This window comes from Gigantopelta aegis, chromosome 4 (genome assembly GCF_016097555.1).
Source record: "Gigantopelta aegis isolate Gae_Host chromosome 4, Gae_host_genome, whole genome shotgun sequence".
In the NCBI taxonomy this organism is placed as follows: domain Eukaryota; kingdom Metazoa; phylum Mollusca; class Gastropoda; order Neomphalida; family Peltospiridae; genus Gigantopelta; species Gigantopelta aegis.
This window is the reverse complement of record NC_054702.1, coordinates 64,274,044-64,300,321: the sequence shown is the minus strand read 5'-3', so window position 1 is coordinate 64,300,321 and position 26,278 is coordinate 64,274,044. Positions and strand designations below refer to the sequence as shown.

General features: G+C 33.8%; 1 protein-coding gene across 1 annotated transcript; it reads right to left on the bottom strand.

The window, feature by feature from the left end:
• Positions 1–207: 207 nt before the first annotated feature.
• Positions 208–23,709, bottom strand: LOC121370925 (DNA helicase MCM8-like). Its single transcript, XM_041496462.1, is given in 30 exon segments — positions 208–1,004; positions 1,397–1,462; positions 1,464–1,487; positions 2,165–2,249; positions 2,991–3,160; positions 4,116–4,181; positions 4,915–5,025; positions 5,409–5,442; positions 5,936–5,991; positions 6,315–6,378; positions 6,770–6,856; positions 8,286–8,329; positions 8,727–8,864; positions 9,593–9,670; positions 10,663–10,731; positions 10,937–10,999; positions 11,464–11,494; positions 12,959–13,145; positions 13,765–13,833; positions 14,395–14,477; positions 15,237–15,322; positions 15,534–15,575; positions 16,133–16,233; positions 16,794–16,956; positions 18,164–18,252; positions 19,849–19,909; positions 20,445–20,527; positions 20,767–20,880; positions 21,405–21,622; positions 23,572–23,709. Coding segments are annotated over 29 exon segments (2,523 nt in total). The 5' UTR covers positions 21,553–21,622; positions 23,572–23,709; the 3' UTR covers positions 208–893.
• Between the last annotated feature and the right edge of the window lie 2,569 nt (positions 23,710–26,278).

Here is a 26,278-nt window from a genome sequence, read left to right as displayed (position 1 = left end):
CTTTAGGGTTGCACAATGGTCTAAATTGGAGTCCCCATTCAAGAAAAATATCATCTGAAACCATATCGTAAGTTTTAGATCAAGAACATGGAACATTTGGGACAAATAATGCAAACCAGGTAAACACTGTACATATGAATAAAAATCCAGAATTCAAAAACATCTGGAAAATTTTCATCTATGGATTGTGTTTTGATGTATTTGGTGCATGCCATAATTTTGAAGACACTGGTTTTATTTGAAATGCTTTTTAGAAATACATCCTAGTGGCTCGTCAGAATTTGTGACGATTTTAGAACATTTGAGCATATTATTTACAGGTCTCCAGGTAACATCTGAATTTTTTTAAATAGCAGAGTGCTGGTCACATTCATTGATGATTTCATAAAATTATTTATGTAACATTATCAGTCTAAACAAGAAACCAAGTCAGAGACAGAAATATAATACATTTTTAATTTAAACTTAAAGGGCCAAATTTACAATGCCTGTTTCAACCTTACACACATGTAACTACATACATTTACAACGCTTAAACAACTGCGATTAAGAAAAACAGGCTTCCTAAATTCGGCCCAAAGTTTTTTGTCTTGTTTACCATAGGTTATTTACAACATTTACACACATATATGGGAGACAACACTCATGTATTATGCATTCATTGATGATCACTTCGGAAATGAACTGGCAAAGTTACTCGCAGATTTCTGATAACAACACATAAACTCAGGATGTTCTGAACTGTCTGTAACCAAGACATCATGTACCTTTTTGTCAGAGATGTTTCCATATGACACTATTTCTGACTGGTGCTCTTTTTTTCAGATTTTGCAGTACATAATTGAGATCCCAGATTATACTAATAGTTTTTTAATAATTCTTATTGTTTTCTTTTATCCAAATGTCTGCAGTTGGTACACCTTGGATCCTTTCTTGAGCAGATATCCCTGGTTGTTAAGTGAGCTGACGAAACCTTCAAAATCTTGTAGTTGTAAACTAATATCCTGAAAATATAGTTGATTGTGACTAGTTATTTCAGAGGTGAATAATAATCATTTAAAAAATTTAATGTAGGACAATGATAGCAAGATGAAAAAAACAAAAACATAAGTATCAGTTTTTAATATAGAAGATTCCAACTATTTTTTATTTATTAAACAGAATATTAAATTCAAAAACGTATCCATTAGATCTTGTTTGCATAAATAAAGAACTAAAATAATTGCACACTAATTTAAAGTTACCATCTTACATCACCACATAATACCATTTGATAACACAAAATACAAATAAACCTAGTTTTAATAAAGTTATCATCAACTGCTTCCATACAACATACACGTTTGTCAACATCTTGTTTTGTTATTTTATTTATAAGACCCCTTATCAAATATACCTTTGCAATTTGTCTCATTTGTTGAATCGTGAATATTGAGTTGTAGGTCTGTTCTGCTACCTTTTTGGAGGGCTGCAATGAATCGTTTTGGCTGAAATACAAGTGAAACATAACCAAATTAATTTCCCTTTAAGCAGCAACGTTTTGGAGGGCTGTTGTTAATCATTCTGGCTAAAATAGAATTAAAACTGGGAACATTAATTTTTATTAAGAGCACATAATGTATATGGATGGGAATCAGAGTGTAACGATGAAGTCCATCACCTCTATTTATTAGTGGATGGGGAAATCAGGGGTGGGAATTGGTGAACTGTAAAAAAGAGGAAATCTAGAGGGGTCCTGGAACTTCTTGAAATCCTAGGTTAAAATCTGTGCCATCGGACACATTTTAGAGGAAAGGACGATTAAAATGCCAGGAAACGCAATGTTCCATGAGAGGAAAACAGCTGATCTGAGGAGAATTCCCACCCCTGGGAAATATAAATGAGGTAACCTACAAGGAAGATCTAATTTTCCTCTATATATACATGTATATGTTATGTTATATTTTAGATATACATTAAACATTTATGTTATTTCTTTTCTTGTCTATTTCTCGTTCCAGCCAGTGCACCATGACTGGTATATCAAATGTAATGGTATGTGTTATCCTGTCTGTGGGATGGTGTATATAAATGATCCCTTGCTACTAATGAAAAAATGTAGCAGGTTTCCTCTAAGACTACATGCTAAAATTATTTCAAAATAAAATGATCATGTAACTTTCACCTGTGATCTCCCACTCATGCCAGATCCATGCTGAGATCGCTTGAAGTCTATCCATCCATACTGATCAGAGTATGTATCAACCATGCTGAAATTGCAAACATGCATTCTGAGAGTACTGCTATAGCAATACATGTACCATACTGAGAACATTTTTTTTTTTCGTACCTCCTAATTTCAAGAGCCATAACTTGTGTCGAAAATGGGTAAATTGTCACGAAAGTCAAACTTGATCTGTAATAGTACATGTTAAAGCTATACAACAAATTTCAGCTCAATATCTCAAGGCATTGCAAAAGTAATTTGGAAAACACATTTTCATATTTCTTAAGTTCAAGGGCCATAACTTTTTTGTAAAATAGGTATATCACCATGAAAGTCAAACTTGATATGTAACAGTACATGATAAAGGTAGACACAAAAATTCCAGCTCAGTATCTTGAGCCATTGCAGAAAAAAACCGTCTGGAAAACAAATTTTCATATCTCCTAAATTCAAGGGCCATAATTGTCAAAAATGGGTAAATTGCAATGAAAGTAAAACTTGATCTGTAATAGTACATGATAAAGCTATACACAAAATATTATCTCAATATTTCAAGGCATTGTGAAATAACATCCGGAAAACTGTGGGATGGACGAACAGACAGACAGGACAACTGAAGCCATCCCATTGGTTCTGCTGTAAATATAATAATCATAATTGTAGACTAGTAAATGTGTCATATCCTGCAAGTTACCAGGCCCAGATTTCGTGGTACCCTGTACAACATGCATGGTTATTTCGATGTCTGCGTCTAGGTAAATGTTGAGCACATTGTTTCGTCTACCTGTACTTCATTATTTCAATAACGTCCTCGGCATCCTGAACAGTGGCCACCTCTCGTAGCTCTAACCGGGCCCGAGCCTCGGACAGGCGAATCAGGGATTCCAACTGACGCGTGGTTATCGGCGTGCTGTCTTGAGTCTGATGTCTTTTACGTAGATCAAGATAAAAATTCTGTAAGCAATCGAATAACATATTTATTATTAAATGGATCACAAATGGTAATAGTGCATTCGTAATATCAGTGACCTTAAAGGGACAGACCCTAATTTGTAAACACTAAGACATATTTTTCACCTAGACCCTAGTTTTAACCTGTAAAAATGGACACTAAATTTACAAACCTGTAACAAATCTGGATACAGCAGAGTGAAACAAGTCTGTGACGTTGAAATACTCTTAAATATAGACCAAAACGCAACTCCATAATCGTTACTTTTCAGACGCATGTGCGTTTTTAAAAATATGAAAAATGCATTTTGTGGTATTAGAAACACCAGGATGACCAGGAACACTTCAGTTGTACGGAAATGGATAATCTAAACAGTAAACTATAAGTAATGTTTGATTTCAGTGATCATAAACGGCTCTGATAGAGAGAAATATGCCTCAGTGTTTAAAAACTAGGGTCTGTCCCTTTAAATGTTAATACAAATAATAAAAGCAGTTGTGGGCTGTTTGTAATTGTCAACATTTGTCGTCAAGCATGCCCAATCTCAAGGCGCCAAATTTATTCATTATTCATTATTTTCATTGCAGATATGAACTGCAGAAACCAAAGGTTGTTTAGAAAATTTACATTACACATTGCAAACATGCACTAAGATTGTATTCACAACAACAAAATAATATATTAATCTGTTTAGAGTACAACCTTCCACCCTTGTGAAAGTGTAGAGAAGAAATGATGATTTTATAATGGATATTTTTATCTAAATTGGTTGGGGGTTTTTGGGGGGGGGGGGGGGGGGGTTGGAAACATTAGTCTTGAATTAACTGCCTACCCTTAAGCATTGATAATCGTTCCATATGAAAATCATTCCATTATATGAAGCTAAAAAACAAGCAGGCTGGTACTGGTAATGAATTGAAATATTTTCTGAATTTTAATATGAAGTAGCAGACACACCTGTAAAAGTTTGGCTGCCTCAGGTCCGATCTTTGGATGAACATACTTCCTGGCATATCCTACATACTAAGAAAGAAAAATATTTACAATTAACAAAGAAAAAGCCTTAATAAATTAAGAGGGGTAGTGGAAAGAAATCAGTTTATGTCAAGAGGTTCTTTTGATTGATCAATCAATGGTTTTTTGTGAACACAAATTATTTATAACTCTATTTACAAGTTTTTCTTTATAAAGTACTGATGGACAAACATTGATTTATCAACATACACATGTATGTTCCAGATGTAGTAATATTAAAACAAGTCTTACTACAAAGAGTAAATGAAATGTTTGCATTTCCATTTTTTAGGCTACCCTAGGATAACATGGAAAAGGCAAAACACGGGTACAGAAATGAGCAATGTGTCTGGTAAACCATGTACAGGATATAGACTGGGTAACCTATAGGTTGCATACATTTGTATTTCCATTATTACTATAAAATACCTTCACAGACACACTAACACTTTGTTAAATTCAAACATACCACTGTTCTCGTTGTACTGATACTGTATATGAATCTAAACAACGCTCAGTCGATTAAAATTTAGGTGTAGTTTCAGTTTAATAAGATTTTGAGGAGAACAAAGTACCATTCTCAATTTTCTCGACATATGGTAACCTGAACGACCATTCTCGACTTATTTTGATGCCTGGAAATGGTGCCTAATCCATTTGTTTTTCAAAAGCAATATAATATGTTGCAATCAACAACACAAATAACATAAAACATTAACAATACGTGAAGAAAAAGAGAAACCTTTCTAAGCAGCTGATGTGGTATTGGATCAAATGGTTCACCTCCTACTGGTTTCAGTCTCTCTGACAGAGGTTTGTCAGCCTCCCACTGGAGACTAGAATCATCCAGATCCTAATAAATAGGAAAACAGAACAACAATGTATTTTTCCTGTCTTGGATGGAGGTGCTAGCATGGGCCGACACCTGCACCCATGACAGGCGTGCGCTACAACAGCTTGCTCTGAATGTGCACGTTAAGTCCTATGACCTGACCTGACCTGACAATGTATTATTTTACAGGCCTCTAAGAATTGAACTTTGTATCATATATCAATGACAAATTATGAACAGATGGTATTATAAATTAACAAATGCACCTAATTAAATAATAATATGTACTCATAATTTTATGTAGGATAAATAAGTTCAAATAGCAAAGCGGAGAACACTTAAGCTTGTTAATTGGAGAAAAGTCTTTAAATTGAATTAAAAAAAATTTCATTGCAATGTCATACCTGTCCCCTCTTGGCTGTTGCTCCACTTAACATTCTGTAAAGACAAAATAGGACAGATGCCTATGGTTAAGGTTTCTTTGTTTAACGACATCACTAGAGCACATTGCTTGATTAATCATCGGCTATTGAATGTCAAACATTTGGCAATTTCGACATATAGTTTTAGAGAGAAAACCCGCTACATTTTTTCCATTAGTAGCACAGAATCTTTTATATGCACCATCCCAGACAGGATAACACATACCACGGCCTTGAACGAAGATGCACTTCCTTATGTGTACCAGTACAAAAAAATCTACATTTTTAAAATAAAAAAGACAAGTTGCTATAAAATTGAAATGTTATTAGCTAAACAAAAACTTTGTTCACAGAGTATTTAATTCAGTTGTCTAGTAAGTTTGAGAAATCATTAAACATTAAGCAAATAATGTGAAAAAAAATTCCATTTAATTTTGTATTAAACAGATCCACTGATATTTGTGCTCCAGACAAAAATATTCCAGTTTTATAGCTAATAATAGATTTACCTGCCATGCCCTCCATGCAAAGCCATAACATGGTCTGACAGCATACCATCCATCTCCTGCAACAAAACAGTTATTTAAGAACTTGAACAAAACAAAATATTATTATTTGTTTTTTAAATTGAAAATTGATTTAAAGCAATCAGTATTTGTTACATGGTAACTGGTTGTCAAGGTATATAATTTTAATGTGAGGAAACAATCAAGCAACCCACTACTTTACAGGTAAACACTACAATTAAGTTACAGGCCACTCCCATTAAATTAAGTGACACTGTATATAATCGTAATATCACAAGCAAACATTATGGTTAGATATGCCAAGTCATAACACACAAATTTATATCTATACTAATAATACAGATGTAAATAATTCATTAACCTCGTCTGGTTTATCAAGAAGAATAAACACCAAGTCAAATCTCGATAACAGAGCAGACCCCATCCTGAAACACACAAAACAAGTTGGTCAATTTGAGATTAACACAGGGTGTACATGGCAAAATCTTAAATTATAAGATTTTAATGGCACTACTGATTATGAAGCAATGGGAAAAAAGGCTGGTTTAGGAGTTTTCATATGGTATAAATCAGTAGCAAAAATAATAGTTAAAACATTTTAAAAAGTAAAAAGAAAGAGTATTACTGTATCGACTCTTTTCAGGTTCATACAAAAGATTAAATGATACTAAATTATACCTACATGTAAAACCATAGCTGATATACCAGCATAAGCTTATGTAGCTATTTGCATATACATAATTAAATTTCTGAAAGTATTGAGGATGTTTATGTCCACGTTAAATCCTTAATTCAGCAGGAATGCAAAACACTTACTTGAGGTTTTCTGATACAGTTTTTGCCTTGTTGTAGTGACCACCGACTGGGTTAGCAGCAGCCAGAATAGATGTCCTTGCTGGCAAACTGTGAAAAAACAAATTAATGAACATATAACTTCATTCAACATAACTTAAAAACTGCATCTTATATGTACTGCTATTTAATATTTAACCCAATATTATTTTTGTTTGTCAACTCAAAATGTAATCTCACATATTTGAAGGATGAATTCAGTTTGTCAATCCATATGAATATTTAAATACTTACAGGAAATGCAGGGTGTGTCTTAGAGGTCTGAAGAACCCCCTCCCCCTTAGGCTATGGTGGCCTCTACGTGGACAATACTATACATTATAGCCTAATATATAACACAAAAATAATTACTTACTATGTACATTAATGAAAAGACTGTTAACAGTGCAAGTCCTAAAAGTACTATCAGTACATCTAACTGAATCATTGTAATGCATTTGTTTCATTTCATTTGCCATTTTAAAATTTGTTTAGCAAGTGTTTAGCCTACTCTACTAAGTCAGGTTGCTATAGGTTAGTAAGCAGAGGAAACTGTATGCAGCATCATGAAGGAGGACCGTATAAATAGAACTGCTATGCTGCACATAGTTTATGATTTTCATGTGAACATAGATTAAATCATTGATCAGTTTGCACAAATATATCCATACCAAATATAGTTTGTATACATTTTCCAGTCAGACTCACTGTTCACTTATTTGTCTGAAATTTCAACTGATAAAGAGAATTTCTGGAGTTTCCAGCCATAGTCACACATGACTGGTCTGCAACCACCTCGTTGGACACCTTGAAGAAATAACCTTGAGTTTGAAGTCGTTAAAGGGCCATTTCTGAGTTTGTTGTGTTGTAAGATGTTTCAGACTAATACAATATTTCTACGATTAAATTTACATATTAAATATATTTTCTTGCTTAGAATACAAGTGTTTGTATATTTAATGTGTTTCTGGTCATCTTAATATTTGTAAGAAGCCCAAACTGGATTTTGTCTTAATATAAAAATATATTTTAGGAAATAAAATGAAATTTAACCTAGTACAAATATTAGAACGATCAGAAACATGTTTAATATACAGCCACTAATATTTTATGCAGAAAAATATATTTGATATGCAATTACAGTCGTTAAAGAGTCTCTGTTAGTCGATAACATCTTTAAAATTGCAGCAAACTTGGGAATTTCCCTTTAATGACTGGGCTCTAACCACCATGTTGCTGACTACTACATTAGGGTCTGTTTATACAAGAAGCGAATGTGAACACTAACTGTACATGATGACGACTGAGAATCCATCGTTTGCATTTGATTGATTAAAGCAGACTTTAATGAAAGCATTTATATCGAATGCCACCATAAAGATCATCAGTTCCAAATTTCAGTGGGGGAGCATGCCCCTGAACCTCCCTCAAGAGCTGGGGTGCTTCACACCCTCGCACAAGACCCCACCTGAGAACACACCTTGATCTGTCCTTGGCTTACCTGCAAATTATACCAGCTTTGGCAATGCTAATACTCTGCTGTTCCTGAAAAAGAGACATTGTTAGACCATGCCTTCATTATCAAATAGCTGTGTAATATATTCACACTCCTAATTGTTCTAAATATCATGTATACATCATCCTCAACTATTTTGTTTCCTGCATATGATTAAGACGGGCGTAGGTGATTTAATAGTGGTTTAAGATGATATTAGCCAAACTTTTAACAGATTACTATGAGCCATATTTTAATATAATTGAAAAAGGTATTCACTGTCTTTTTTCTACTTCAAGAAATGAGATACCAAAGTCTATCCTGTCATTAAATCCAGATATATAGTGACACAGTTTTGAATGGTATATGGCCTTTCTGAGACATTATTTCCTACCAGAACCAAACAACGACTGGATAGTTGTTCAAGGTAACAGTGAGCACACAAACCATGGCTTCCAACAGAGCTTGATGCTGACTGGTCATCTTATCAAACTCATCTATACAGCAAGCCCCCTGGTCTGCTAGAACCAAGGCACCGGCCTCCAGGGCAAAATCACTAGAGCCACCATCTTTAGACATTGTCACCTACAGCACAACAAAACAAACAGAAATTAAAGACACCTTAGCACTGTTAACAAAACAAAAAAGTTAAAGTTTGTTTTGTTTAACAACACGACTAGAGTAGGCCCACATTGCTTTATTAATCATCAGCCATTGGATGTCAAACATTTAGTAATTCTCAGAGAAAACCAGCTATATTTTTTACCATTAGTAGCAAAGGGATCTTTTATAAGCACCATCCCACAGACAGGATAGCACATACCACAGCTTTTGATATACCAGTTGTGGTGCATTGGCTGGAACAACAAGTAGCCCAATGGGCTCACTGATGGGGATTGATCCCAAATCGACTGTGCATCAAGCGAGCACTTTACCACTGGGCTACATTTGTTAACCATTAACTATTAGACATTTTTGCTATATATCATGACAACAACATGATACTCAAACATGTGCTTTTTAAATTACATTTAAATGTATAGTACGACTGTACAGATATGACAGTACTCTTTGATGGATTTCCACACCTTTGCATATGTGATTCTATTTATTTGGGATCATTTTTTTAATTCCACATGGAAACATAGATACCCACAATTGTAACTTCCATCATTAACTTCCATTATTAAACTAAGAGAGTCCATAGGGTGAATAACTAAACTACTAAGAGGGTTGTTCATTGACCCAAGGCATGTTATTACAGAATAATATTATAATTACAAAATCACATATTGTAAAAAAAAATTACTTACTGTCAAGCCAGATGTGGTTGTGGTATTACCACACACATAAACACTTCTAGGAGCAATGTTAGCGGCCGCTGTAAGCATCTTCAAACAAACAAAAAAGTAAACAGTTTAATCTCAAGTAGTGTAGCAATACAAAAAATATATATACAGCATATAAGCCTAAAATAATTGAAAATTTGTGTAATCCATTTATGGGTTGTGTAAAATTAAATTCAGGTAACCCAATTCATGTTTACATAGCACGTTATGTCCATGTAAATGATGTCCTAAATGAAATATGCGGACAAAAAATAGGTCATGCAAAAACAGATTTGCATCATCGATGTGCAAAGGAAACAATCATTCTCATAATTTAAGAGGCTTGGCTTATATATTTTTTTTTTTTTCTTTTAAATTAATTTTTTAAAAGAAAATCCCTTCAGAATGAAAATCATCAAAAGCTGAATATAAAACATAAAAGATTATCAATGTCCATCACTCTAGGATGATCCATATGATTGAATGAATTTAAATGAAATATTATTTTTAATAACATTTATAAAGGTTCCATAAATAACAGTTAATTGTGATTATGGGTATTATGACAATTCCAGCTTTATTCACCAGATCTACTCATGGTCAGCTTATGATTATTAGTCCCCTACCAGTTCAACCAGAGGGGACTATAGGTTTCATCTCCATCCTTCTGTCTGTCTGTCTGTCCATCCATCCCACAAATAGTTTTCTGGATGTTTTTTCATGCCTTGAGATATTGAGCTGAAATTTGGTGTATGGGGTTTATTATGTAGTTACAAACAAGTTATAAATTTTTGACAGTTATGGCCCTTGAATTTAGGACATACAAACATTTGTTTTGTGTATAGCTTTATCATGAGCTATTACAGATCAGGTTTGACTTTGATGGAGATTTACCCATTTTTCACAGTTATGGCCCTTTAACATAGGAGACATGAAAAACATTTGTGCCCAGTAGGGAACATGTATTGCTTCAGCAGTACTCTCAGAATGCTTGTTCTATTTAAAATGAGTAACAATTAAAATAAATGTAAAAAAATCCAGGAGGAATCATTTACCTGACTCTTCCCCAAGCCTGGATCACCAACTATCAGTATATGCGGGTCGCCTCTCACTGGTATACGATTCTAATGAATAAAAAAAAAACAGGGATAAATATACTTTACGTCAATATCATAAACATTTTAAAACAACAGAAGCATCAACACTGAAGAAGTATTTAGCAAAACTCACAATTTAATTTTAACATTTAGTGCTACAGCATATAAAAATAAGCTAAAGAATACTCCAAAGTTTAGATTAAGAATGAAGGTATAAAATTCATACAATCACCTTGTCATTGGCATATTTCTGAGATCCACCAAACAAGCCAAGAATAAGACCTGCTTTGACAAGCTAAAAACCAAAACAAGATATTTTTAAATTTCAAAATCATAAGAAAAGTGTTTCTTACTCATATTTAAAACTTGTTAAATGGTTACAATGTTGTTGGGGTTTTTTTTATTAAGTAACGTTCTAAATATCTACATGTAAAACTGACTTCAGAAGAATTTCAATGAATATGTTAAAACTTTACAAATAATTTTATTTTATTTTAAGCCTCTCTTATTTTAAATTCTAAAAACATATACACAATTTTGTGTAAAAAAAATAAAAATAAAAATTAATTAATTAATTTCACAAATCATAGCAATAAACCAACTATTACATATAGCTTTAATTAACAAAAACAATCTATTTGTAAAACAAGACTATTACTATTACCATGACTACAGATTATTTATAAACTAAAGCAATGGGATTACAAATTTCTTCTTTTCCTCTGTTAAAAATCAATGCAGAAAAGATATTAAACTTACCTCATGGCCATAAATTGTAGGGCAAAGAGACCTGTTAACAGAAGAAAATTGTTTAGTGCTTTGTTTTTTGTTAATATACTTATTTTATTGTTTAATTAAGGTCAAGAATAATTGCATTCTATTCTTAAATAAAGTAAGCAGAAATAATATTTTGTCCTTGAAGAAATAGAGCCCTTTATTATGAAATAAATGTTTGAGACATTAAACATTCAATAAAAGCTGTACAATTTTTTTTTTACAAAAGTACTATTATAACTTTCATAAATTTTTCTGTACATTTGTGCTTTTATCTGTTAAGTACTACAGTATATGCATTTGTTTCTGTATCTGAAAATGTAATGACGTCAGTTTCAACAAGCATTCTGAGTATTACTAAAGCAATACATGTCCCCTACCAGGCCCAACAAATTTTCATAGATCCTAAGTTTAAGGGCTATAACTCTGTAAAAAAATTGGTAAATCGCTATGAAAGTCAAACTTGAACTGTAACAGAACATGATAAAGCTCTACATAAAATTTCAGCTCAGTATCTTAAGGCACTGCAAAACCAAAATCCAGAAGAATAAATAGGGAATAACTGGTTACTGTCTTAAGATATCGGCTTTATCCTGTGAAGGTTAGAATGGCGAATGCAGCGAGGCTCTGCCGAGCTGCATTCGCCATTCGACCTGAGCAGGATAAAGCCGATATCTTAAGTCAGTAACCAGTTATTTCTTTTATCCTGCAATCCTACAGGAATATTCGGAAATCATTATTTATTCCAGTTTTGTGTACGCAAATCGCGTATTGTCAACCTAGCAAGGCTTTTGCCGTATGACGTCATGCAAGAGGCATGACGTCATTATTGTAAGACGCTAGCTACATTCTGTCACATTAAAAAAGCGTTTCTAAACTCTAATTCATAAATAAATATACAAGTTTTGTGTTGTTATCGCAAAACGTAAAGTTATTTGTATTTACTGCACTTCAACAAATGATTTAAAGAGTATGTTTATTAAAAATATACTTTGAAATACTCGAGTCGAGTCGGGCTTATGTCACGTGACCTATATTTTTGGTCTGTGACCGAAAATATAGAGATTTATCTAGTCATCATATCTTGCCAATGTATACAGTGATTGCTGGACAAAAATTTATATCTCCTAATGTATAAGGGCCATATGTCTGTCAAAATAGGTAAGTCACCATCAAAGTCAAACTTGATCTGTAACAGTTTATAATAAAGCTATACACAATTTCTGCTCAATATTTCAAGGCATTGTGAAAAAAAGTCTGGAAAACTATATGATAGACAGACACACACAGACAGAGGATGGAGACAAAACCTATTGTTAGTTCAATTAATCCTAATAAAGTCACAAAATACACTAATTATCATGTGTGTGTCAGATTTTAAAGTAACACTTCAAACCTCGACAAATAAGAAACAAAAAATAAAATAAACACCACTTTTTAACATTAAAATAATTAATGTAGAGAAGAAGCGAACACCAACCCGACAAGAAGTCTAAAGAGACTGGGTTCACTCTGTATCTCCTCAATAGCATACAGCTCCTTCATAGTGAAATCCATGGCCAGTCCCGAGCTGCCTTCACCTCCAGACTTGTTACCCTTCAGGTTATTTACAGAATTAGCGTGCAGATACAGCAAAAACATGCACTTGTCCTTGTTACGTCCACGACCTGTAGGTTTTACAATACTATTATACATAGGTAAGATGTGTCAAAAATGAAGTACATGCACTAATGTCAAGTATTTGTTAAAAAAAAAACTAACCCAAAAGCAAAACAAAAAAAGTGTTCTAAATTAAGGATTTTTAAAAATTAACCAAATACACAAGTGGTTAGATACGGATTTTGTACAATCACAGTACTGTCATTCATTTCTTAATTTAATTCAGTAAAACCATAGAATTATTATGATTCAGGCGTCTTAAAATTGCTAGAATGACCGTTTCATTTGCACACTGCTCATACAAATCTAACTTTACATAACACATTTTATGTTTGCACATTAAATTTAAGACATCATTCACATCGACGTAATGGGTTATGCAAAAAGAAACGGGTCCCCTAAATTTGTTTTGCATAACCCACAAATGGGTTATACAAACTATCAATTCTCAAAGGCATGTGATTCCAATTGCATTTTGATCAAATATTGTAATTGTGATTTGTTTTTAACCAAAATGATTTTATATTATTTATGACAAATATACCTAAATATACTACACAAATATTGAGTAATGAATTACATAATTATTTAAAGATGGAGGTAAAGTAGTAATTTCTAGCGACTAACCTTCATCTATACTGTTGACCTTGACAGTTCCCGATATTGTTACAATGTCCCCTGGAACACAGCTGTCAACTAAACAAAAGACAACCGATGTTAGTTTTATGACTCAATACATTGTTCAGGTAGTGACTTTCTGGTAAATATGTATATTCATGTAAAGATTCCAAAGAACTGTCTTCACATTTCAAGCAATAATGGTCCTTTTAGCAAAAAATCAGCCAGAATAAAGAACTACTGACACAGTGGAAGAATATAGCCATTTGACTGGGTGTTAGGATGTTCAGAGTCTTCAGACCAAACCACTGCATGGTTGAAGCCAGAATGACAAGATATTTAATGTTATGTTAGCGAAGAAATGTTTTTTTAAACAACAGCATGGGCTCTCTTTCATGTATTTTCACAGACAGGATAGCACACAACATGGCCTTCAATATACCAACTGGAGCACCAATTATGTTATTTTTTAAACTAACAACAATTACACCTAATATCACTGAATGCGCAGAGATTTAATCTTAACGACAAGTATAATATAAATTATAATTTTGTATAAAAAAAAGTAGTGCTTTAATTCATACATCTATTAAGGTCTATGAAAGTAAACTGAAAATCTTTTAGTGGTATATTACAAACCCAAATCAAACGTGAGTTCACAGTCAACAGTCCGAGGTATTCTTCCAGATTCCTTCTGGCCATCACCTATAATTTCTTGCACTCTGAAATAAAAAAATTAGAAAAACACAAAATTATTTTTGTAAGTCTATTGGAAATAGTTTGTATTTTAACTGTCTGATGAATAGAAAACCAAATATCTGGCTTCATAGAAGAAGTTCAAACAAAACATTTATATGCAAAACATTTACTGGTATATACAAAATACTATGGTTAGAGTAAGTAAGATATATCTGAATTCAAATATCTGATTGGGATGTTGTAACCTGTCCATGAGTATGAGACGATGTAGCTTGATGGTAGAGCACTTGCCTGAGGGGTGATGGGTTACAGGTTTTTTCCCCATCCCACGACACATCAAAGGTTGTCATATGTAATGTAGTGCCTGTGGCAAAGGCATATAAAAGATTCCTTGCTGCTTTATTAGAAGTTGCCTTTGTGGTTACTGGTACACACACACACACACACTCTCACTCTCTCTCACTGCTTTATCTCTCTCACTCTCACTCTCTCTCTCACTGCTTTATCTCTCTCTCGCTTTATATCTCTCTCTCTCTCTCTCTCTCTCTCTCTCTCTCTCTCTCTCTATATATATATATATATATATATATCTATCTATCTCTATCTCTATCTCTCTATCTATCTATCTATCTATCTCTCTATCTCTCTATCTCTCTCTCTCTCTCTCTCTCTCTCTCTCTCTCTCTCAATCAATCAATCAATCAAATGTCAAAAGGGCCATGTTAGAGACCAAACAGCAATAGTTTAAAAGGAATTCAGGTGAAAATGTTTTCTTCAGTCACCTGATTGTCTGCCAGTCTATGGTTTCGGTAAAGCTAGAGCTTCGCTTTGGGATAAAAAGTCTGCTGCGGCATTCTGTTGAAGGACACTGTAACAATAAAAATTCAACTAAGTAATGGAATTTTTGTAGACAAAAAATATCTCATTGCAGTCTATAATAGAATTTATTTTTAAGTTGATTATAATGAACAGCTGCTGATAAGATGCAATAGATATATATTTTTTAATAACACCACAAAACAACACGAGGGAAATATGGAATCATAATGACTAATTCAATGTCAAGTGATTTAATGTACCTTTGTTGGCATTATGTATTTTCCATCTGGCAATGCAACACACTGAAAAAAATTAAAATAACAAATGTATTAACAGGTATAAATACTTTTTGTCATTAATTAAAACAGATCTCTTTATAATACACTGGATACTTTGAATAAGCTATGTGTGAGCTAAGAATACATCAACCTGACTGCTAACACATTTGGACCAGTCCATAGGTAAAGGGGGTGAAATGCACATGGTGAGAGGTCAGGTTAATTATTCAATAAATGAGAAATGAGAAAACAATCACAGGTTTTTCCATTCTCTTTTTTTTCAAAACAAAAACAAAACAAAAACCCACAAGATTGCAGTGTACACTATTTTTTTTACATGAATAAGTAATTAATTCAAGAACACTTCATAATATAAACTGGTTGCATTTCTATTATTGAAATATGTCATCAGCATCATTATGAACTTGCCATGATTCAGTTTATGCAAAACAATACATTCATACGCAATTAAATGAATATAACAGCTACACGATTAAACTCCAGAACATATGACAAAACAATTATGCAATAGAAGCTGGATATTTGTCTTAACTGTGTGTTAGTTTTGATGAGTTATATACCTGCATGGTTCCACAGCCAGCACATTCAAAACCCATTGTCATGCACAGTGGCTTTATATTTCCAACACGGACAACTGTTCCTTTAACGCACACAAATTTCCCTGAAACAAAATATTTAAAAAATATCTACCTAACCAAAGAATTAACTAAGGGCAATTCTATAACTATTTCATGGGATAGGAGGTACTATTTTGTTTACCGTGTTTGTTCTGCTTTCATTCATAAAGATAACTTATTTTAAGTGCATCATTTCAGTTTGTGGGTGGATGGTATAGGATATTAAAATTCCCTCTCGCCCCTATTTCTCAAGCCCCAACCCCACCCCAAAGTGATAATTTCAGAACAAGCCTCATTACCTAATTTGTAATTGTTACGAAAATCCTAAAATCATATTAAAACTGCAGAAATGATAAAAATTCAAGTAGCAATTTCGTAAATAAATATTACCTCAAAAAATCATTAAAAACATGTCAAGTTGTTTCTAGCTTGTCAGTCTGCATATTAACCACAAGATAAGATCAAATACTACATTAAACTGTACCAATTTCTTAAAATCACTTTCAAATTATTTTTTATGTTATTACAATTTATCTGATTTTACATTTTACACTACAAAATATCCTATTTTAACTTCATTATATATAAAGGTATTTGATTTTACCATAGCAGTTTGCTTTCAGGTTTTTCAGTGGTATTGGTTGTGAGAAGTTCAAAATGCGTGCATGAATCATAGGAACCGTATACTGCGTCGATGTCTGCTGTAAGGATTCCCCAGCTTCTCGTGCTGCATCTGCAGCCTCCTTCTCATGGTGCTGAGTTATAATCTGAAAATAATACCCCAAAACAAATACAAATCTAAATAATACAATACAATTTTCATTCCATCTATCAGGGGTGGGAATTGGTGAACTGTAAGAAAGAGGAAATCTAGAGGGGTCCTGGAAATTCTTGAAATTCTAGGTTAAAATCTGTGCCATCTGACACAGTTTAGAGGAAACAACGATTAAAATGCAAGGAAACACAATGTTCCATGAGAGGAAAACGGCTGTCCGAGGAGAATTCCCACCCATGGTTACCAGATATGTTAATAGAAACAACATACAGAGGACATATTATTCACTATCATGTTATGATTCGCTATCAATATATTAGAGATACATACACAATTAGTAGTTGCTAATGAATTTGTAAATAGATTAGTAACTGCTGCTAATTAAAATTTTGAAAATAAAATAGTCCAAGCATACAAATGTATTAAAATAGCAGTTATGTTTGTAGTTCACATTAGGAAATGATTCTCTAAGATGGGAACCCAAGACTGAAGCTTAAAAAAATAAATCTGTAAAAGCATACAATTATCAGGTATGGATCTAAGGGAAGGGGAGGGTGCTGTGTGTGTGTGTGTGTGTGTGTGTGTGTGTGTGTGTGTGTGTGTGTGTGTGTGTGTGTGTGTGTGTGTGTGTGTGTGTGTGTGTGTGTGTGTGTGTGTGTGCAGAATTCGAAGTGCCCCAAAACAATCCGTGTTTAGCAGATGAATACAATACATTTATTGGGTTTTTTTTATTGTAGAACATGTAATATGATCATGCACAGCTTGATATATCTGTGGAAGATTATCATATAAATAATACATGTTAGTGTATTTTTCAATACTGGATGTGCCCTTTTCAAACATTGTACTCCATCCCTGAATAGTGGAGATGCTCTTTGGAAATGTTGCATCCCCACCCCACCCCAGCCTAAAAACATTCTGCATTCATACTGATTATTTTTTGAAAGTACATAAAATACAACTATGTGGCAGATTAAATAGATATAAATTCAACTTTGCTTGATTTGTAACTTGTGGTTACCATAATAAAATACAGAACATGTGAAGCTGCATTAGTAGAATATTGTAAAATTTCCGACAGGGTGATGCTGTATTTTCATAAATTTAATTTGGTAGAAACAGAAATACATGCAACATTCTCTGCATCAAAATGATTAATTAAATCCATATGTCATTCTTTTTATTCATAATATCTTTACCTGATGCATTGCTAGCCCAATGCATGACAATAATGTCTCAGGGGAGTTCTTCACCTCACTCGATAGATCAGGTATAGCTTCCTGAATAACTTGAAGGAATAAAACAGATATTAGAAATATCTCCAGGTGATTAGACACTAAAATTCACTGGTGCCATAATCGTTAAGTAAATGAAATATTATCCCATGGAACACAATAGTTCAAAATAGCAAACTCTGTATATCTAGTAATGAAGTAATATGCACATAAACATTTATTTGTTGTTTTAAACAGCGTAAGCATAATATTAATAGTCTGGACAATAATATAATTAAAGTCCATCCCACAAAGAATGCCCTTTTCATACTATGAAATTTGCTACAAGTTATTTATTTCTGAGCCGATTGATTTGTAAATTGCACATAAAAATAGGTTGGGTTTTTTTTATTTATTTCCAAAACATTTTTACTTTTATTCTTACATCAAACCAAACTGAAATTATTTACAAAAAAACATTTTTATAGAATGATCGGATGGACTATAGATATCTGCATTGGAAAACTTAATTAATTAATGGTCAGTGCAAGCAAGCACATTGTGATTGGGCCTATGAACTATACAAAATGAGCCTCTGTATGACAAAACTGGAAAAAATACCTTTTCACGTTTAACATAGTTAATTTGTGTAACTACTAACCATGACAGAGTAAATAATTCAATAGATCTGCAATAAACATATGGTAGAATATTACTTACATAAATAATCTATGATCGAGATAATTTTGTTGTATTTTTACAAATACAAATGATACAATTTGCTGTGTGAAACAAGACTAGTGAATTTTTTAACAGGATTTTGTTAAGTAAAGTGAAAAAAATAAACAACAGCCTTGGATGCATGCATTGAATTTGGGGGCTTTTTAGGTTTCCATCAGCATCATAAACATGATTTATTCTAGATATTTTTTGGATTCCATTACATAATACCGGCCTCGGTGGCGTCGTGGCAGGCCATCGGTCTACAGGCTGGTAGGTACTGGGTTCGGATCCCAGTCGAGGCATGGGGTTTTTAATCCAGATAGCGACTCCAAACCCTGAGTGGGTGCTCCGCAAGGCTCAATGGGTAGGTGTAAACCACTTGCACCGACCAGTGATTCATAACTGGTTCAACAAAGGCCATGGTTTGTGCTATCCTGCCTATGGGAAGCGCAAATAAAAGATCCCTTGCTGCTAATCGGAAGAGTAGCCCATGTAGTGGCGACAACGGGTTTCCTCTCAAAATCTGTGTGGTCCTTAACCATATGTCTGACGCCATATAACCGTAAATAAAATGTGTTGAGTGCGTCGTTAAATAAAACATTTCTTTCTTTCTTTTTTCCATTTCATAATCTTGCACTTCCAACCCAAAATCTGGGATTTGCAGAAGCACAGAATCATGCTAAATTTGCAGCCTGTGGATGTCGTGAAAATGAACAAACATTTAGAAAATATTTTGGAATTATTCGTAAGACATTTTAGTAACTGAAACAAATACATAAAGGATACAACACTTAGATCATGGCAATAAAAGTTTGTTTGTTTATAAGTCATGTAAAGAAAGAAAGAAAGAAAGAAGGGGGAAAAAAAAAAAAAAAAAAAGGAAGAAAGAAGAAAGAAAGAAAAACAAGAAAATTATTTCACAAACTAAGTACAAATATGAAACCTACTTTGGTCAGTTGAAAAATCTTTGAAGTTAACAGTAAAGAAACCTTTCACTTCAATGTCAGACTGAAATAAATAACAAAAGGAATAACAAAGTATATAGACAAAGAATAAAACCATTACTACATAATTTTGGCAACTGACACATGCCAAACAAAAATTCTTTATGAAAAATCCAGTACAAAATGGTGAGAAGAGTGTGTCTTTAATAAGTATTTCATATTGGTTATTTTAATCCTACATTTAAGACAAATATATTAAACTGGACCTTTGAATTATTATTTTGGGCATACGACTTAACATTCTCAACCATAAGCCACCTTACTCCTTGTATTATACTAATAATAAAACTGAGCAGACTTAGGTGGATATATTTCAGTTAAGTTATTACTTATAAATACACACTGGAGACAAGTCTATTAAAAGAGTTAAATATACCAATGCATTTTAGATATTTATCCATTTTGAATAAGTTCTATACAAATGTAATCAGTTTTCATCTCAATTTCTTCAACTTGTTCAGCAGTATTCTAACACCTGTAAAATAGATGTTTAGCCATGTCAAACCAATACTATTTATGGACAATTTAACAATACCTACCCAGTTGTACAGACTGGACCAGCTGATGAAATATTTTTCAAAAAGTTCCACACTTTTGACGATGGGAGAGTGATCTGAATACCCTAAAAAAAAAAAAAACACAATAGGATAAAACAGTTTCAAAAAGAGTACAATTATAACAAAAATAACAAAGATTAAAACTTCAAATAAGGCCATAAAAAATATGCCTTGGACTAAATATGTATGTACAGGTACATCCCTACATGAGTATGTACTGATCATGAAAACAACCAGATTATACTGCATACATAAAATAAATAGAAGTTATATTTTACGTAAAAAATTCTTTATGATAATTTACCTTCATTAGGAAAGTAAAACTTCCATCCTTTGTAAGGGGAGATAATCTCTAATCGAGCCTGAACGGGTTGTCGTCTGGGCACTGGATCCACCATGAGTCCTGAATTCTGAGAAACTAAACAAAGGGTAAACAACAACAAGTTAAATTTAACTCACCAAGTATATTCCTAAAAAAATATTTGATTTGATGAACCAAATCCATTTCTTTATCAAAAAAATTATATAGTTATAAAATTTACCAGTTCATTACCAAAAAATCTAGGGTGTTAAAAAAAATCCTGATAATGCCTATAAGCAAGAAATGTGGGTGTTAAAAAAAATCCTGATAATGCCTATAAGCAAGAAATGTGTGTGAAACTACTATGCTTACATCAGCGGAGTAATGATAGTATCACCGATATCAAATTTGAACTGGAAATGACTGAGAAACGAATATGTGCCAAACTTCCACATTTGTTTTTCTTGTGGAAACTCCAAAGAAGTGAAATCACTTATTCTGTTAAGCAATGTAATAAACTTTATTAATTTGTGTAAACAACAATCTACATCTTCAAAATAATTAAAATTAAACAGGATTTTAGATCCCACTAATTTTGACACAACAGGTTTTTTTTATAAAAGTTAGTAATATTTCATTACAGTTTTGATTTCCTCTTCCTCTTTGATTATTTCCATAGTGATTGAAGTAGTTTCCTCTTCCCCTTCCTCTCCCCCATCCTCTGCCTTTCCAGTTTCCTCCTCTTCCCCATCCCCTTCCACCACGACTACTTGAAGAAGCCTGGCTCATTTTACTTCACCTCAAATAAGAACATATAGAAAGATTTCCATGCGGACATCCTCCGGTAATCACCAATTCACTGAAATGACATAAAAATAATCAATTAAGTGGGAAGCAGTGTTGATGGAATGAAATCCTTCTCGTCTTCAATTATCTTCAAACATATATCTACTTCTTGGAGGTGGTTGGATAGGCAGATATTTTACCAATGTGGTCTAATTATACCCTATAACTATCAAATGTCCTTACCATTCTCAGGGCTCAAACATTAGGATTTGTTACCTACAGCAATTTTGAAAAGTCTTTGCCATTTGCCAAATGATCACCCACAGCAATTTTGAGCCTGCCTGTAGAGCAATTTTAAACCAGTAACATTTGCAACAAATAAAGATAAAATTATAGTCCAAGTCACATACTTGTAGTTAATAGCTACAATAAATTACTCTTTTGCCATTAATTAGTAGAGCTTGGTGGTATTAAAATTCCAGGTGCCATTTTCCTTTTTGAATGAAATATTCTTCAACAAGGATGGAAGGATGTGATGTAATCCAACAACTTCATAACATGCACTAAGGTATGTAAACATTACATCAATGTTATTTTATTTTGCAGAGATGGAAGTGGTTTACAAAACACAAATCTAGAAATATTAATACTGATGGACAGGTACTGAGTTTGGCCTTAGGGTAATGGTTGCACAATGGTCAAAAATGGTGGTGTGCATTAAGAATGTATTTAAAAATTAAAGCATAAGCCAAAACCATTTCGAAAGTTTTAGATGTGCGTGTCTAGAGAAAATGAAATTTGTTTTGTAACAAACAGCACAAAATCCGGAAACATTAATGACAGGAGAGTAAAGTATTGTAATTGTTAATTGTGGTTCAGACTTTAAAAACCAAAAAGTGTCCCTTCAACTGATGTCAATAATTTGTATCCAGTGGCAAAAAAACAGCACTAGACCTACAGCAATTTGTGCTGCACAGGGGACAATATTTCAAAATCCTAGATAACTGGAAGTCAGTTCACTTTTACTTACTAGTAGGTAACTGATTGTTCGGTTACGTGAATATAGTTCCCATAACCAATGAGTTAGGCCTACCTAATCCTAAAACACTTGAACTACGGTTCTGTGCTACATTGCTACACTGGTGGTTCAAATGTATTTAAAAACATAAATTGATTTTCACTTTCATTACTGATACATGGTACTTTTAATTTTAGAATGTAATTGTTCACTATGTAACAGATTGGTGATTCTTATGATTTTAAAGTTACGTAACCAACATGCATAGAAAGATAGTGCCCTGCAGCAGCTATGGGAATTGCTGTCGGTGTCCCCTTTAAGTTTGAGTCCACACCACTGCCCCACCAATAACAAATGTTTATTTTAAAATGATTTTATTTTAATAATATATTATGGCAAGACTTCCTTATCGCAACCAGCCTCGGTGGCGTCGTGGTAGGCCATTGGTCTACAGGCTGGTAGGTACTAGGTTCGGATCCCAGTCGAGGCATGGGATTTTTAATTCAGATACCAACTCCAAACCCTGAGTGAGTGCTCCGTAAGGCTCAATGGGTAGGTGTAAACCACTTGCACCGACCAGTGATCCATAACTGTTTCAACAAAGTCATGGTTTGTGCTATCCTGCCTGTGGGAAGTGCAAATAAAAGATCCCTTGCTGCTAATCGGAAGAGTAGCCCATGTAGTGGCGACAGCGGGTTTCCTCTCAAAATCTGTGTGGTCCTTAACCATATGTCTGACGCCATATAACCGTAAATAAAATGTGTTGAGTGCGTCGTTAAATAAAACATATCTTTCTTTCTTTCTTTCCTTATCGCCCGCCTCCATATTTTGTTTTTAAATATTTGTTAGGGTTAAGTTTCATTCAAGAATACCAACATAATATTTATATTTCATAATTCAATATCACTATTACCACGCAAACTAAAAACGGAAGCCAGGGTTAACTCTTTCCAAGATGAAATGCTTTTCAATTTTATACCAAAATAAATTGGTCACTGGATTACCTTATCCATTAGGTTACAGCTATGGTAAAACCGATAAACTACATATCTCATAAAATATATCGAATTAATAAAAGCTAAGTTGTGTAAAAAATTGTTTTGAATTTATTAGTCCGTAAACTTTCATCCTTTCATTTCTGCCGCCAAACATGGGAAACAACTCTGACATTATTGTTAGTTTATCTTCCCTCCATTATATATTGAGATCCAATGAATGAATGAATGAAAGAATGTTCAAAGACAACCCAGCACGAAAAATAATATTGAGAACCAATGCCAAAACATTTTATTGCTTTTGAAAAACAAATGGATTAGGCACAGGCTTCCCAGCTTACTTGGCTTTCTCCATAATGTATACATAAAACACGACAATGATATACAGTCAAACCTGTCTTAAGCGGTCACACATCGGTGTAGAGAAAAGCGACCGCTTAAGACAGGTGACCGGTGATTAAGATAGTGATGTATACAGTCTTTAAAACGTTTGTCGTTTCTTTTTTTTTCTTTTTCTTTTTTTCTTTTTTTTCGCCATCGGTACTGCTAATTAATGGTTGTGTGCTCCACAGCTGACTATGAATCAACTTTCGACATGTCGCCGCATTCAGAAATAAGGTGATTGGAATGTATCAATTTAACCGTTCTCAATAAGTTGTTTTCTTTTGCCATAAATTATTTAATTCGTACTTTATGCAGTGTATTGTTATGGTAAGTGAATCTACAAATATAAAGCTTAGCCTACCCAGAGGCAATTAGATGCATTACAGAGTCAGACTTTCTTAATTGATACACAGTAGGAATGTTGGGATTCAATGGGTACTAGTATTTCTGAATATGTGAAGATCGGTTATTTGCTGTATCCTGTCGCTTTTGTTAAAATATCCATTTTATATAATCGTAAACATTTACTTTGGCTGCTTAATACAGGTATTTCAGCGATTTGGGATCCGATTTAGGTGGCTGCTGGCCGCTTAATACAGGTGACCGCTGGTTACAGGTGGCCGCTAGGACAGGTTTGACTGTATATGAATAGAAATGAATATAAAATATATATTTCAAGAAAGAAAATAAAGAAACAAAACAAAACAAAGAAAGAAGAAAGGAAAGAAAAACAGAAAAGAAGAAGAAAATGTTTTCTTTAAAGGCACCACTAAAGCACATTGATTTATTAAGCATCGGCCATTGGATGTCAAACATATGGTAATTTTGATATATAGTCTTAGAGAGGAAACCCGCAAAAAATTTCCATTAGTAGCAATTAAGGGATTTTTATATGCACCATCCCACAGACAGGATGGCACATACCACGGCCTTAATGAGATACCAGTTGTGGTGGACTGGCTAGAGCGAGAAACGGAAAAGAAGAGAGGAAAGTTTTCAACAATCCGTAAGATTTGTTAAAAACATAACACAAACACGATTAACGTCACAATCTGATGGGGGTATCTAAAATGGGGAAAGGGAGTGATGCATGAGAATAGAGTAGGACTGAAAAAACAACAACGTAGGGCCTACATTTTGGATGTCAAATAGGTGGTCCCCACCCCACCACCACACCTGCTTCCACTGGCCTCAGGGGCGGATTCAGGATTTTGTAATGGGGAGGGTCATAAAATTCTAAAAAGAGCAATTTGAGTTTGTCGAAGGCAAATAAGTCGAGCAGCAGAAGGAACGAGGTCTGTAGGGAGTTCGATAGGGAGCATGCTCCCTGGAAAATGTTTTTCTATTTAGTGTATTTTATGGATGATGAATAAACACAAATATTAGTAGTGGGTGGGGCGGGGTATAACAGGATTCAACACACAGTTTAGAGCCATAGGCGACTGCATAGTTTGTCTACGAGCAGGTCTTTACTTTTCCATTATTTAAAATTATATAAATAATAAGGTATCATTAACGAAGCCCAACATTTTACATACAATCTATATAGCTAGGCGGTGCACAATTTCTAATGGGGGGGGGGGCACAATTCTGATTTGTATCTTTATTTATAAAGTACGACACATACAAAAAACTGTATATGTTCGTCATGTGGGTACAGGCACCAAATCCACCCACTCATCCCCCACCCCCCCCCCCCACCCCCCCCCCAACCCCGGTACTACGGGTCTGCCCTAGTCAGGATGGACACAATCTTTAGTGGGGACGGGCATCCTTGAGTGGGTCTGGGGAAGGATAACATTTGTTTCGCATATCAAGTAGGTAGGGAGTATCAAGCTCAGTCGGTACATCGCTCCCCTATGGTTTTTGGGCCGTAGGATCGAAACCCCGCGGCGGACCTATTGCATGGCTTCACTCCCTGCCCCAACTAATGCTCAATAACTGGTATATCAAAGACCATACATATATGACATATGTGCTGTTCTGCCTGTGGGGAAGTTCATATAAAAGACCATGCTGGTAAAGAAAATATATAACGGCTTTCCTCTGAATATTAGGCATATGTGTCAGAATTATCAAATGTTTGACATTCAGTAGCGATTATTGTCCAGACTCTTATTAATAAATTTCACTCTTCAAGACGGTATGTATAAATTAAAGAATAACTTTTTTGTCAATAACATACTTAATTATTGCCTTAAATCGACATTAATTAAGTTGCAAGTTCATTAATATTAAAGATATTTTCATTTTATAATGATGATTTCTGCATTATATATCAATACATGTAACAGTATAATCCATATAATAAGCAGGGCCGTAGCTGGGGGGG